A 14967-nucleotide genomic window follows, 5' to 3' on the forward strand; every position below is an offset into this window, starting at 1 on the left:
GTGGTACCAAAGGATTGGAGGGTGGCTCATGTTGTTCCGCTGTTTAAGAAAGGGTCCAAATGTAAGTCTGGAAATTATAGACCTGTGAGTCTGACGTCTGTGGTGGCCAAGTTGATGGAAAGTGTTCTGAGGGATGGTATTTACAAATATTTGGAAGAACAGGGATTGATAGGTAGTAGTCAGCATGGTTTTGTCAGGGGTAGATCATGCTTAACAAACCTTATAGAGTTTTTCGGGGGGGGGTTACAAAAAAGATTGACGAAGGGAAGGCTGTGGATGTTGTCTATTTAGACTTTAGTAAAGCTTTTGACAAAGTTCCCCACAGGAGATTAGGAAAAAAGGTGGAGACATTAGGTATAAATGAGGAGGTAGTGAAATGGATTCAGCAATGGTTGGATGGGAGGTGTCAGAGAGTAGTGGTAGAAAATTGTTTGTCCAATTGGAGGCCGGTGATTAGTGGAGTTCCTCAGGGTTCGGTCCTGGGTCCACTATTGTTTGTTATATATATTAACGATCTGGAAGAGGGGGTGGTGAATTGGATAAGTAAGTTTGCAGATGATACAAAGATTGGTGGTGTTGTGGACAGTGAGGAAGATTACCGTAGCTTAAAAAGAGCTTAAATAGGAAAGCTAGAGGAGTGGGCTGAGAAATGGCTGATGGAATTTAATACGGATAAGTGTGAAGTGTTGCATTTTGGAAAGGGAAATCTAAATAGGTCAAATACATTGAATGATAGAGAATTGAGGAGTGCAGAGCAACAAAGGGATTTAGGAGTTGTGGTAAATAGTACCCTCAAGGCTGATACTCAGGTAGATGGTGTGGTGAAGAAGGCATCTGGAATGTTGGCCTTCATAAATCGGAGTATTGAATTCAAGAGTAGGGAGGTTATGATGAAATTGTACAAAGCATTGGTGAGGCCAAATTTGGAATACTGTGTGCAGTTTTGGTCACCAAATTATAGGAAGGTTTATAAACAAAATAGAGAGAGTGCAGAGAAGGTTCACGAGAATGTCAGGGTTTGAGTTACAGAGAAAGGTTGAGCAGCCTGGGGCTTTTTTCTCTGGAGCGTAGAAGATTTGAGGGGTGATTTGATGGAGGTGTTCAAGATTTTAAAAGAGAGTCAACGTGGATAGGCTTTTTCAATTAAGAGTGGGGAATATTCAAACCAGAGGACATGGTTTGAGATTGCAGGGGGAAAATTATAAGGGGAACATGAGGGGAAATTTCTTCACACAAAGGGTGGTTGGGATGTGGAATAAGCTTCCGACGGAGGTGGTTGAAGCAGGGACGTTATTTACATTTAAGGAAAGACTGAATAATTACATGGAGGGGAGAGGATTGAAGGGGTATGGACCAGGTGCTGGTCAGTGGGACTAGGAGGGTGGGGATTTGTTCCAGCATGGACTAGTAGGGCCAAATTGGTCTGTTCTGTGCTGTACATGGTTATATGCATTTCTCCGATTGGGCTTATCTGACCTACTGCCGAAGAACAGCAGAGGCGTAGCTGGTAAAGTTGTTCCTCACAGCTCCAGAGACGTGGGTTTGATCCTGACCTCAAGGACCATCTGCATGGACACAATCACAAAGAAGGCTCGCTCGCCAGGGGCTGTACTTCATGAGGAGTTTGAGGAGATCTGGGACGTCACCAAAGACTCTTGGAAATTTCTACAGGTGTACTGTGAAGAGCATTCTGACCGGTTGCATCAGTGGAGATGCCAATGCACTGGACAGGAACAGACTACAGAGAGTTGTAAATTTGACCAGCAACATTGTGGGCATTAGTCTTCAGTCCATTAAGGACATCTGCAAGAGGTGGTGTTTCAAGAAAGCAGCCTCTACCCTCAAGGACCCTCAGCACCCAGGCCATGCCATCTTCTCACCATTACCATTAGGAAGGACGTCAGGAGCCTAGAAATGCATACCCAACATTACAGAAACAGTTTCTTCCCCTCTGCCTTCAGATTTCTGAATGGACAATGAATCACAGACATAGCCTCACTTTCTCTCTTCTTTTACACCTATTTATTTTTAAAGATCTAATTTAGAGTAATTTTTCACCGATAATGTCGCTGCAAAACAAATTTTGTGTCATATGTTCATGACAATATATTCTGATTCTAAGTTTGAATGTTCTCCCAGTGAATGCATGGGTTTCCCCCAGTTTCCATAGAACATTTCAGCACAGAAACAGGCCCTTCAGCCCGTCTACCTATTATTCTGCCTCATCCCACTGACCTGCACCCAGACCATATCCCACATCTGAAAGACTTGTGGATTGGCAGATTAGTTGGCCACTAGAAATTGTCCCTAGTCTGTAAATGGGTGCTAGAATCTGAGGGGTGCATTGATGAGGATGAGAGGGGAATAAAATTATCATGGTAGCATGCGTAAATGATGGTCAGGGTGGATCCAATGCCTTTTTGTGAGTATGACTGAAGTCTGAAGGAAAGGGAGAGAGCAGCCTGGCTGAGCCTCTTACCTGCTTGGTGTAAATCTCCACTTTCTGCTGGGCTTCTGGGCTGAGCTCCACGTCCGCTGCACCGTAGATTCTCTGGGCTATGGTGCGGATTTTGTCCACTATAGGAAGCTTCACCAAAGAAACAGAACCTCGTTACAAAAGCAGAGTTTGGGACATGCAGACTGACAACATCCCCACCTTCTGCCAAGATTCATCAAATACAAGAGTAGCGTTGGTCTCAAAATACCAATTCTATGACAAATAAAGCATGGAAGTCTGCAGACACTGTGGTTGAAGTAAAGACACGATGCTGGGGAAACTCAGCAGGTCCAACAGTGTCCTTTATATAGCAAAGATAAAGATACAGGACCAACGTTTCAGGCTTATGTTGATGAAGGGCTCAAGCCTGAAATGTTGGTTATGTACCTTTATTTTTGCTACATATTCTGGAACAAGTGATCTTTTTGGGTCAATTCTCCTCATTATTGATGCAAACTTTGTTTGTCTTTTCTGGTAACTTACGTCTTTCAGTCCATTCTAAGTGAAAAGGTTCACCGCTGCATTCACAATTAGTTTCTGCCTACCTTCCTTATTTTAACAATGTGCATTTATGAAGTGTCTTTTTTCTTCTTTGTTTTATTGATCATGGGAAACTAAGCACTGTGTTTGTGGATGATGCTCCATGAGACAACATGTCGTGAGGAGATCAGGAGAGAACCCCATATGGCCAAGAATCCATTTGCAGGAGCTCAGTTTCCCTGGTTCTCAATCATATAAACATAGAAACATAGAAGATAGGAGCAGGAGTAGGTCATTCGACCCTTCGAGCCTGCTCCGCCATTCAACGAGATCATGGCTGATCTTAAAGTTCAGTACCCCGTCCCCGCCTTCTCTCCGTAACCTTTAATACCCTTATACTGAAGAAATAGATCTAATTCCCTCTTAAATAGATTGAATGAACCTGCCTCTACTGCCCTCTGTGGCAATGAATTCCACAGATTCACCACCCGCTGGGTATAAAAATTCCTCATCATCTCGGTCCTAAATGGTTTGCCTATTATCCTCACACCATGGCCCCGGGTTCTGCATTTTCCCGTCATTGGAAACATCCCATCTGCATCAATTCTGTCCAGTCCTGCCAGAATTTTATAGGTCTCTATGAGATCCCCTCTCAATCTTCTAAACTCCAGGGAGTACAATCCCAATTTGCGCAATCTTTCCTCCTAAGTCATTCCTGCCATTCCAGGTATCAGCCTGGTGAATCGCCTCTGCACTCCCTCCATTGCAAGAACATCCTTCCTTAGATAAGATGACCAAAACTGCACACAATACTCCAGGTGGGGTCTCACCAAGGCCCTGTACAGCTGCAGTAAGGTATCCTTGTTCCTAGACTCAAACCCTCTTGATATGAAGGCCAACATACCATTTGCCTTTTTAACCGCCTGCTGTACCTGCATGCTCGCCTTCAGAGACTGATGTACAAGTACCCCTAGGTCTCTCTGCACTTCCCCATCTCTTAATCTTATTGCCATTCAAATAGTAATCTGTCCTCCGGTTTGTATTACCAAAGTGGATAACCTCACATTTCTCCACATTGTAGTGCATTTGCCATGTATCTGCCCAGTCCCTCAATTTATCCAAATCACACTGGAGCTTCCTGACCCCCTCTTCCGTGCACACAACCCCTCCTAGCTTAGTGTCATCTGCAAATTTGGAGATATTACATCCAATCCCCTCATCCAGATCATTAATCACAAAGTGAACTTTCCCAAAACACTGCTCTTGTTATTGATCCTTGATATTCGGAACCAGCTACACTGCCCTGCTGTGGACGGAGTCACTGGGCAATCAAAGGGAAACCAATGGTTTGAATTACACAGTCAGTTACTGTAGGCACAGTCTAGGCAGCGAACCAGCCTAGACCCAAACATCTTGTGCTTTATCAGCAGCTCTCCCTCCATCACCGTTCAGGGGCAGGGCTACATGTTTGATGATTCTTCCCCACTAATGATGCAGTCAAATCCAAACCAGGGAGACTGCAGATTTCATTTGCCACTTCTCTGCCCAACGTCGCCAAGTGCACAGTCATGCACTTCGGTAGAAAAAAATAAATGGGTAGACTATAGAGAAAACTGAAAATCCCCAGATGCAAAGGGACCTGGGAGTCCTTGTGCAGGACGGCCTGAAGGGAAACGTGCAGGTTGAGCCGATGATGAAGAAGTCAAATGCAACGCTGGCGTTTATTTCTTTTTTAAAAAAAGTATTTTATTTTTTTTAACCAAACATGAAGTCAATTAGAAAGTTAAAAATGTGAGTCTAAAAGTACATTCAATATCAGAATCAGGATTTATCGTCATGAACAAGTCATGAAATTCGGTGTTTTTCAGAAGCGTCACAGGGCAGACATTCATATTAAAACCATCTTACGACATTACTATAAAAATAAAACAATAACAGTGGACGAAAAGAAGGCCGTGGTTCATTGATCATTCAGGAATCTGAATTTTTACTTCATGATGATATTAACCCAGTCCCAACCGCCCCCACCCCCACCAAAGAAACCCAAATAAAAGAAAAGCAAGAAAAAGATAAGATAGTAAAGAAAGAAAAGAAAAAACAAAATGGATCGCTGAAAAGTACTGCACACTCCACGGCTCTCAAATTCACATTCTATTCAATTTTCTTTGGAGAAGATCAATGCTGGTATTGAGGGTTGGGAAGAACTCATCTAAATATTTATGCCTGAATTTTGTAAATATGGTTGCCAAATTTGTAAAGATATGACATACTTATTTATTAAGTTGTAGGTAATTTTCTCCGGGGAATAAAACTACGTATTTCTGCATTCCAACGTGCTATACGTCGATGGGAATCAGACTTCCATGCAACAGCTCAACATTTCTTGGCCAGCACAATTTTAACCAATTCTACATGATATTTGGACATATTCAATTTGGGTTTTATCCCTGTAATGTTTCTGAGTAAAAATAATTCTGGGTTTTGTGAAAATTTAATGCCTATAATTTGCTCTAAAAAAAATTTCCTAAATCTACCCCAAAAGGTCTTACATTAGAACATGACCAAGTTGAATTAAAAAAGGTTCCTACCTCCTCACCACATCGAAAACATGCATCAGAAAGATTTAAATTTAATTTGTTTTAATTTCTGTGGTGTGAGATAAAATTGATTTAAAAAGTTATATTGTACTAATCTATATCTTAAATTGATTGTATTAGTCATTCTATCCTGACATCATTCAGACCAGATTTATTCATCAACTTAAGTCTGATTCCCATCTCTACTGGACTTGAGTCCCCTGTTTTGGGTTTCCCATTTGAAGTAAGAAATACATTGCTGAAGTAAATTTCTTTGTAGTTCCCTTTCGAATCAGCATCTCTAAATCACTACAATTTGGTAAAAACATTGTTGGGCTCAATTTATTCCTTAGATACGCTCTTATTTAAAAATAGCAGAAGATTGTGTTATTAGGAATTCCATATTTATTCTTTAATTGTTCAAATTACATCATTTGTCTCCTGCTCATAATAATCTTCAATATACCAGATCCCTTTCCGGGACCAGATTTCAAAAATTTGATTATCCATTGTACACGGTATAAGCCTGTTATGAGTCAGACAAGTTTTAGGAGATATCCCCCCTTGTTCCAATATCTCTATTTATTTTATAGTAAATATTTATTAAATGTTTTTAATTTCAAATCCTATATATACATATAAGAAATCTCATCTATGCCGCTTGATAGTAATTTTTAAAATTAGGGAGTTGTAAACCTCCAAATTCATATTTCCAGGTTAATTTTTCTATAGAGACCCTAATCCAAAAAATTTTTCTGACATATTTATTTAACTCTTGAAAGAACGTCTGAGATAAAGATACTGGCAGTGATTGAAAGAGGTATTGTAGTCTTTGAAATATCTTCATTTTAATACAGTTGACTCTTCCCACTAGTGTTATAGGGAAGACTGTCCATCTATTTAAATCTGCTTCAATCTTTTTAAGTAAAGGTAAATAATTCAGTTTGTACAAATTTTTAAGATTATTATCTGTATGTATATCCCTAAGTATTTAATCCCATTTTATGGCCATTTAAATAGAGTGTCTCTTTGACACAGAGTGTAATCTTCTCTTGTAAGAGGCGTAATTTCATTCATCTCAATTTATTTTAGAACCCAAAAATTTCCCATAATCCTCCAATCATCTTTTCATTTATTTAATTTTTTTTTAAATTATTTTTCACACTTTGAACTATATCAATCAAAATACATGCAAACATTTCCCTCTTAAATATACACAGTGGCATTTTCTCCCCTTTTTCCTCCCTACCTTCCCTCTCTCCTTCCCCACCCCCCTCCAAACCAATTAAACGTTCAAAATATACAATACAATAAAATCATTAAACAATGTCATCACACAATGAAAATAAAGAAGAAAATTGTGTTATCTACTTTTACACACTGGATCAAGTCATTTTGTCTTCTTATCATTTTAGGGGGTGGAGGTCCGAGGCAAGCCCTCTCTGTTATGATCCATGTATGGTTCCCAAATTTGTTCAAATAATGTGACTTTATTTATTAAATTACATGTTATTTTTTTACAATGGAATACATTTATTCATTTCTATGTACCATTGCTGTATTCTCAGGCTCTCATCTGATTTCCAAGTTGACATTATATATTTTTTTGCTACTGCTAAGGTGATCATAATGAATCTTTTTTGTGGTTTATCCAATTTGAGGCCTAATTCTTTCCTTCTTATATTACTTAGAAGAAAGATCTCTGGATTTTTTGGTTTGTTGCTTTTTGTGATTTTATTTAATACCTGATTTAGATCTTCCCAAAACTTTTCCACTTTCTCACATGCCTAAATTCCCATTTCCTTCTTACAGCAAAAACATCTTCCTGATACTGTTTGGTCCCATTTATTTAACTTTTGGGGTGTGATATATAGCCTGTGTAACCAATTATACTGTATCATGAGTAACCTCATCTTTATTATATTCTTCATTGTTCCAGAGCATAACTTTTCCCATATTTCATTTTTTATCTTTATGTTTAAATCTTTTTCCCACTTTTGTTTGGGTTTATAACTTATTTCATCATTTTCCTTCTCTTGCAGCTTAATCTACATGTTCATTATAAATCTTTTTATTATCATTGTTTCTGTAATCACATATTTAAAGCTGCTTCCTTCTGGTAATCTCAGTCTGCTTCCCAATTTGTCCTTTAAGTAGGCTTTCAGTTGATGGTATGCAAACATTGTGATTCTGGGAGAATATTCTCGGCGACACTAGGTATTATTCTATTTAGTAGAATCCTAGCGAAGATTTTGCCTGCAATGGAGAGCAACGTGATTCCCCTGTAGTTTGAGCAGTCTGATTTCTCGCCTTTGTTTTTGTACAGGGTGATGATGGTGGCATCACGAAGATCCTGAGGCAGTTTACCTTGGTCCCAACAAAGCTTGAAAAACTCATGCAGTTTGGCATGCAGAGTTTTGCCGCCAGCCTTCCAGACTTCTGGGGGGATTCCATCCATACCTGCTGCTTTGCCACTTTTCAGTTGTTCTCCCAGAATCACAGTGCGGCTTTCGCGCAAACAGAGGAACCACTGACATGGTCTTTGCCCTCAGACAGCTCCAAGAAAAGTGCAGAGAACAAAACAAAGGACTCTACATCACCTTTGTTGACCTCACCAAAGCCTTCGACACCGTGAGCAGGAAAGGGCTTTGGCAAATACTAGAGCGCATCGGATGTCCCCCAAAGTTCCTCAACATGATTATCCAACTGCACGAAAACCAACAAGGTCGGGTCAGATACAGCAATGAGCTCTCTGAACCCTTCTCCATTAACAATGGCGTGAAGCAAGGCTGTGTTCTCGCACCAACCCTCTTTTCAATCTTCTTCAGCATGTTGCTGAACCAAGCCATGAAAGACCCCAACAATGAAGACGCTGTTTACATCCGGTACCGCACGGATGGCAGTCTCTTCAATCTGAGGCGCCTGCAAGCTCACACCAAGACACAAGAGAAACTTGTCCGTGAACTACTCTTTGCAGATGATGCCGCTTTAGTTGCCCATTCAGAGCCAGCTCTTCAGCGCTTGACGTCCTGCTTTGCGGAAACTGCCAAAATGTTTGGCCTGGAAGTCAGCCTGAAGAAAACTGAGGTCCTCCATCAGCCAGCTCCCCACCATGACTACCAGCCCCCCCACATCTCCATCGGGCACACAAAACTCAAAACGGTCAACCAGTTTACCTATCTCGGCTGCACCATTTCATCAGATGCAAGGATCGACAATGAGATAGACAACAGACTCGCCAAGGCAAATAGCGCCTTTGGAAGACTACACAAAAGAGTCTGGAAAAACAACCAACTGAAAAACCTCACAAAGATAAGCGTATACAGAGCCGTTGTCATACCCACACTCCTGTTCGGCTCCGAATCATGGGTCCTCTACCGGCACCACCTACGGCTCCTAGAACGCTTCCACCAGCGTTGTCTCCGCTCCATCCTCAACATCCATTGGAGCGCTCACACCCCTAACGTCGAGGTACTCGAGATGGCAGAGGTCGACAGCATCGAGTCCACGCTGCTGAAGATCCAGCTGCGCTGGATGGGTCACATCTCCAGAATGGAGGACCATCGCCTTCCCAAGATCGTATTATATGGCGAGCTCTCCACTGGCCACCGTGACAGAGGTGCACCAAAGAAAAGGTACAAGGACTGCCTAAAGAAATCTCTTGGTGCCTGCCACATTGACCACCGCCAGTGGGCTGATAACGCCTCAAACCGTGCATCTTGGCACCTCACAGTTTGGCGGGCAGCAGCCTCCTTTGAAGAAGACCGCAGAGCCCACCTCACTGACAAAAGGCAAAGGAGGAAAAACCCAACACCCAACCCCAACCAACCAATTTTCCCTTGCAACCGCTGCAATCGTGTCTGCCTGTCCCGCATCGGACTGGTCAGCCACAAACGAGCCTGCAGCTGACGTGGACTTTTTACCCCCTCCATAAATCTTCGTCCGCGAAGCCAAGCCAAAGAAAAAAAAAATGCAAACATTGTACCTTGAGTTATTCCATATTTGTACTTCATTTATTCAAATGTTAATAAATTATTTCCAAAAAACAATTTTCTATTCTTTTAATTCCTTTTCTCTCCCATTCTCTAAAGGAAAGGTTATCTATTGTAAAAGGGATTACTGGATTTTGCGTCAATAATAATTTTGGTAGTTGGTAATTTGTTTTTTTTCCTTTCTAAGTGTATCTTCTTCCATATATTGAGTAAATGATGCAGTACAGCTTTTATATTGCACCAGCTTTTCATCCCAGTTATAAAATATATGTTCCGGTACCTTCTCCCCTATTTTATCTAGCTCTATTTTAGACCAATCTGGTTTTTCCCTTGGCTGATAAAAATCTGATAAATACCTTAATTGTGCTGCTCTATAATAATTTTAAAGTTTGGTAACTGCAAACCACCTTGTTTGTACCACTCTGTTAATTTATCTAACGCTATCCTCAGTTTCCCCCCTTTCCACAAGAATTTCCTTATTATTCTCTTTAGTTCATTATTGTATCCTTGGGAAGACATTCATTTTAATGCAATTTACCCTCCCTATCAATGTTAGTGGTAATTCTTTACAATGTTCTAAGTCTTCCTGTAATTTCTTCATTAATGGCTGATAATTTAATTTGTACAGGTGTCTTAAATTATTATCTAATCTAATACCTTGTGTTTACCATTAAAATGGTGATTCTTTTTTAAATTCTGTAAAATCTGCGTTACTCATTGGCATCACTTCACTTTTATTTGCATTGATCTTGTACCCCGATATTTCTCCATATTCCTTCAATTTCTTATGTAGTTCTTTTATTGATATTTCTGGTTCTGTTAAGTATACTATGATGTCATCTGCAAATAAACTGATTTTATACTCCTCCATTATTTTTATCCCTTTTATTTTATTTTCTGTTCTTATCAGTTCTGCCAAGGGTTCTATTGCTAAAGCGAACAGTGAGGGAGATAGTGGACATCCCTGCCTAATTGACCTACTTAATTTAAATTGGTTTGATACATATCCATTTACTGCATCGAGTCTACGCTGCTGAAGATCCAGCTGCGCTGGGTGGGTCACGTCTCCAGAATGGAGGACCATCGCCTTCCCAAGATCGTGTTATATGGCGAGTTCTCCACTGGCCACCATGACAGAGGTGCACCAAAGAAAAGGTACAGGGACTGCCTAAAGAAATCTCTTGGTGCCTGCCACATTGACCACCGCCAGTGGGCTGATATCGCCTCAAACCGTGCATCTTGGCGTCTCACAGTTTGGCGGGCAGCAACCTCCTTTGAAGAAGACCGCAGAGCCCACCTCACTGACAAAAGGCAAAGGAGGAAAAACCCAACACCCAACCCCAACCAACCAATTTCCCCCTGCAACCGCTGCAACCGTGTCTGCCTGTCCCGCATCGGACTTGTCAGCCACAAACGAGCCTGCAGCTGACGTGGACATTTACCCCCTCCATAAATCTTCGTCCGCGATGCCAAGCCAAAGAAAAAGAATGCTTTAATCCAATTAATATATTTTTCTGGTAGGTTGAACCTCTGTAATACTTTGAATAAATAATTCCATTCTACCCTGTCAAAGGCTTTTTCTGCATCTAAAGCAACAGACACTGTTGGCATCTTATTTCCTTGAACTGCATGAATTAAATTAATAAATTTAATTCATCTTTTCTTAATAAATCCAGTTTGATCTGGTTTTAATATTTTTGGTACAGTCAGACAATCTGTTTGCTAATAATTTTGCTATTATCTTTTATAAGATAAATTAAGTAGAGATATTGGTCTATATGATGCTGGTGTTAGTGGATCCTTCCCCGTCTTTGGTATTACTGTAATTATTGCTGCCTTACATGAATCTGTCAAGTTTTGTGTTTCTTCTACCTGGTTCATTACTTCCAGGAGAGGAGGAATTAATAACTCTTTAAATGTTTTATAGAATTCTATTGGGAATCTATCCTCTCTAAGCGTTTTATTGTTCGGCAGCTTTTTTAATATATCCTGTATTTCCTCTATTTCAAATGGTTTTATCAGCTTGTTTTGCTCCTCTTCTTGCAATCTCGGCAGTTCAATTTTAGCTAAAAACTCTTCTATTTTGTCTTCTTTCCCCACGTTCTCAGTTTGGTATAATTGTTCATAGAATTCCTTAAAGTTCTCATTAATCTCCATTGGATTATGAGTAATTTGTTTGTCCTTTTTCCTTGATGCCAATACAATTCTTTTAGTTTGTTCTGTTTTAAGTTGCCAGGCTAATATTTTGTGTGTTTTTTCTCCTAGCTCATAATACTTTTGCTTTATTTTCATTATGTTCTTCTCTACCTTGTACGTTTGTAATGTTTCGTATTTTTTTTTGTCCGCCAATTCTCTTCTTTTTGTTTTATCTTCCCTTGTTGCTCGTTCTTTTTCTGTACTTACTATCTCCCTTTCCAACTGTTCTATTTCCGATTGTAGTCCTTTTTCATCTTAGTTACATAACTTATTATCTGCCCTCTAATGAAGGCTTTCATTGCATCCCATAATATAAATTTGTCTTTCACTGATTCCGTATTTATTTCTAAGTACATTTTATTTTGGCGTTCAATAAATTCTCTAAATTCCTGTCTTTTAAGTAGCATGGAGTTTAATCTCCATCTATAGGTTCTTGGTGGGATTTCCTCCAGTCCTATTGCTAGTAACAGGGGTGAGTGATCAGATAGCAATCTAGCTTTACATTTAGTTTTCCTAACTCTCCCTTGAATATGGGCCGACAACAAAAACATATCAATCCTTGAGTATGTTTTATGCCTACTCGAATAATGAGTATTCCTTCTCCCTTGGGTGTTGCCTCCTCCATATATCCATAAGTTTCATTTCCTGCATTGATTTAACCATAAATTTGGCCACTTTATTCTTTTTGCTAGTCTTTTGTCCAGTTTTATCCAACATTGGGTCCAAATTAAGGTTAAAATCCCCTCCTATCAATATATTCCCCTGCCTATCTACAATCTTCAAAAAAAATCTTGCATAAACTTTTGATCCTCTTCATTAGGTGTGTGTATATATATATATATATATATATACACACACACACACACACACACACACACATATATATATATTGATCAAATTCTAGCATTCTGAATATATCTGACACTTTATCATTACATACCTCCCTGCTGGATCTATCATTTCCTCCTCTATTTTGATTGGTACATTTTTATTAATTAATATAGCTACTCCTCTGGCTTTTGAATAATCTTCCAATCTTGAGTACAGTTTCTGTAACAAAGTTACTGGCTCTGCCAAATACACCAATACATCAGCACATAAATTCATTTTCTATTCCTCCCGGTTAACCCTAAATCCCTTAATGTCTGAATCTCCACGAATTAGTTTTGCAAGAGGTTCTATAGCTAAGATAAATAGAGCCATAGATAACGGACATCCTTGTCTATTAAATCTTGATAGCTTAAAGGGTGTAGAGATTTGAGTGATAGTAACCACTTTAGCTTTAGGTTCATTATATAATGCCTTCATCCAATTTATAAAGATTTGTCTAATCCAAACCCTTCCAACACTTTAAATAAAAAGTCCCACTCCAGTCTATCAAATGCTTTTTCTGCATTTAATGCCACAGCGACATTCAGATGTGAGTGGGAGAAAAAGGTTGAGAATCACTGCTCTCGACCCAATTGTTACTGAAATATTTTGCTTGAGAAAAATTGTCATTGGCCCATTTCCTTTAGAGTTATGAAACCGTGCAAATAACGAGTCAATGAGGGATGATTAAAACAGTGGTTTTCATACATTTTCTTTCTACCCACAAACCACCTTAAGCAATCCCTTACTAATCACAGAGCACCTATGGCATAGGAGGGCCGAAAATCAGGCAGTCGCCCAAATAAAAAGGTGCAGAGGAAGGGGGAAAGTGCGGGCTGACAGGTGAGAGGGTAGAAGCTGAGGTGAAGTAATGGGGGGGGGGGGAAAGAGGGCTAAAAATAAATGCTCTCTAATAGGAACTTGAAGAGGTGCAGAGCTGGAGGAAGGGAGAACAGAGGGAGGGGGCTCACGGAAATGGGAGAATAGGATCAGGCAGCTTTCACATGCTGATAAATGGGAGGTACCTTTTACACCACCTCAAACAAGAGACACCCCATATGCCATGGCTTGTACTACACAGTCACAACCTGTTCTGTCAGTGTCTCGGGAGTTTCCCAATGAACATCATGAACTTCTGAGCACTACCAGCAAACATGACACTTTTATAGGATGATAAAACATCTTTTGCACTGGATTAAAAAAAGGGTTTTGTTCTCTAAATGTTCCTCTCCCCCTTTTTCCTCATGGTCTCTCCAACTCTCCCATCCGCTGCCCAGTCACCACCTTTCTATCTTGGTCTTGATGAAGGGTTCAGTCCTGAAACATTGACTGACGTTTCTACCCAGGAATGCTGTCTGACCCGCTGACCAGCAATTCTTTGCCTACCAAGAATATTTGTTCTTTCCCCCCTCACCCTCATTTCCCTTTAAACGTTTTGGTCTTTCCTTGTAACTATCTGGGAAGGTGTAGCAAATGAAACTTTCATTGCATCTGTCGATCATTCTATACAGTATAGATCTGATTATCCAAAATCAGATCTATACAGTATAACTCTGATTATCCAAAATCAGATTATCCGAAATTTTTTTGAATCCAGAAGTGACGTCTGTTTGCCTCCGAAAAATTTCAGATACAGGTGGATATTCGAAACAACCAGAAATCCTTAGTTATCTGAATTTTTTTCGGATGAACTGACCTAACAGGTTGAAAATAAAATTCACTTAACATGAAATTAGAACTCCTAGATTTTATACCTTAAATGGACGGGAGGGGGGAGGTAGGGAGGGTGGGATGGGAGGGGGGGGGGAGAAAATGGCACTGTATATGTGTGAAAAGGAAAAAGTGTGTACCATGGTTAATGTGATTTATGGTGTGAAAAATAAAAAAATTAAACAAAAAAAAAACATGAAATTAGAACGACGATCGTCCTCATTTCCTCCACTCTCTCTTTCCATTTCTTTGTTACCTTCCCCTATTGACTTTTCTCTCCAACCCTCCCTTGTCCAGGCGTCATTAAGGAGACCAGCCTCCTGGGCAGGAGCGGGACCTTGGTGGGGAGGTGTCGGTGATCATTGGTGGTAGTTGGGAGCGGGAGTGTGCGCAGCGAAGACTGGGTCTGTGTCAGGCTCCAACATCGAGAACCAGGATACAAAGCCAGAAGAGCCCCTGCTGGAACTAGTCCACGGGGAAGACAGGAACCTGCCGATTTGCTAGTGAGTCTACCACTGGTCCAGGAAGACTCCCCAGGGATTGGCAGGAGCAGTGGGGATGTGTTGGGGATTAGTGGCACACAGACTTTTGTTTTTTGGTGAGAATTAAACTTTATTTTAATGCTTAAAAAGCCTTCCCTTGTTCT

General features: G+C 40.3%; 1 protein-coding gene across 6 annotated transcripts in view; it reads right to left on the minus strand.

The window, feature by feature from the left end:
• The window catches only part of mthfd1b (methylenetetrahydrofolate dehydrogenase (NADP+ dependent) 1b), a 106738-nt gene that overhangs the window by 17518 nt on the left and 74253 nt on the right, over nucleotides 1-14967 (minus strand). For all 6 annotated transcript variants that reach the window (XM_069915781.1, XM_069915778.1, XM_069915780.1 and 3 more), the window contains one exon: nucleotides 2480-2587. In XM_069915781.1, the coding sequence (XP_069771882.1) occupies nucleotides 2480-2587 (108 nt within the window). The remainder of the gene's footprint in view (nucleotides 1-2479; nucleotides 2588-14967) is intronic.

Source organism: Narcine bancroftii, chromosome 2, assembly GCF_036971445.1.
Source record: "Narcine bancroftii isolate sNarBan1 chromosome 2, sNarBan1.hap1, whole genome shotgun sequence".
Classification (NCBI taxonomy): Eukaryota; Metazoa; Chordata; class Chondrichthyes; order Torpediniformes; family Narcinidae; genus Narcine; species Narcine bancroftii.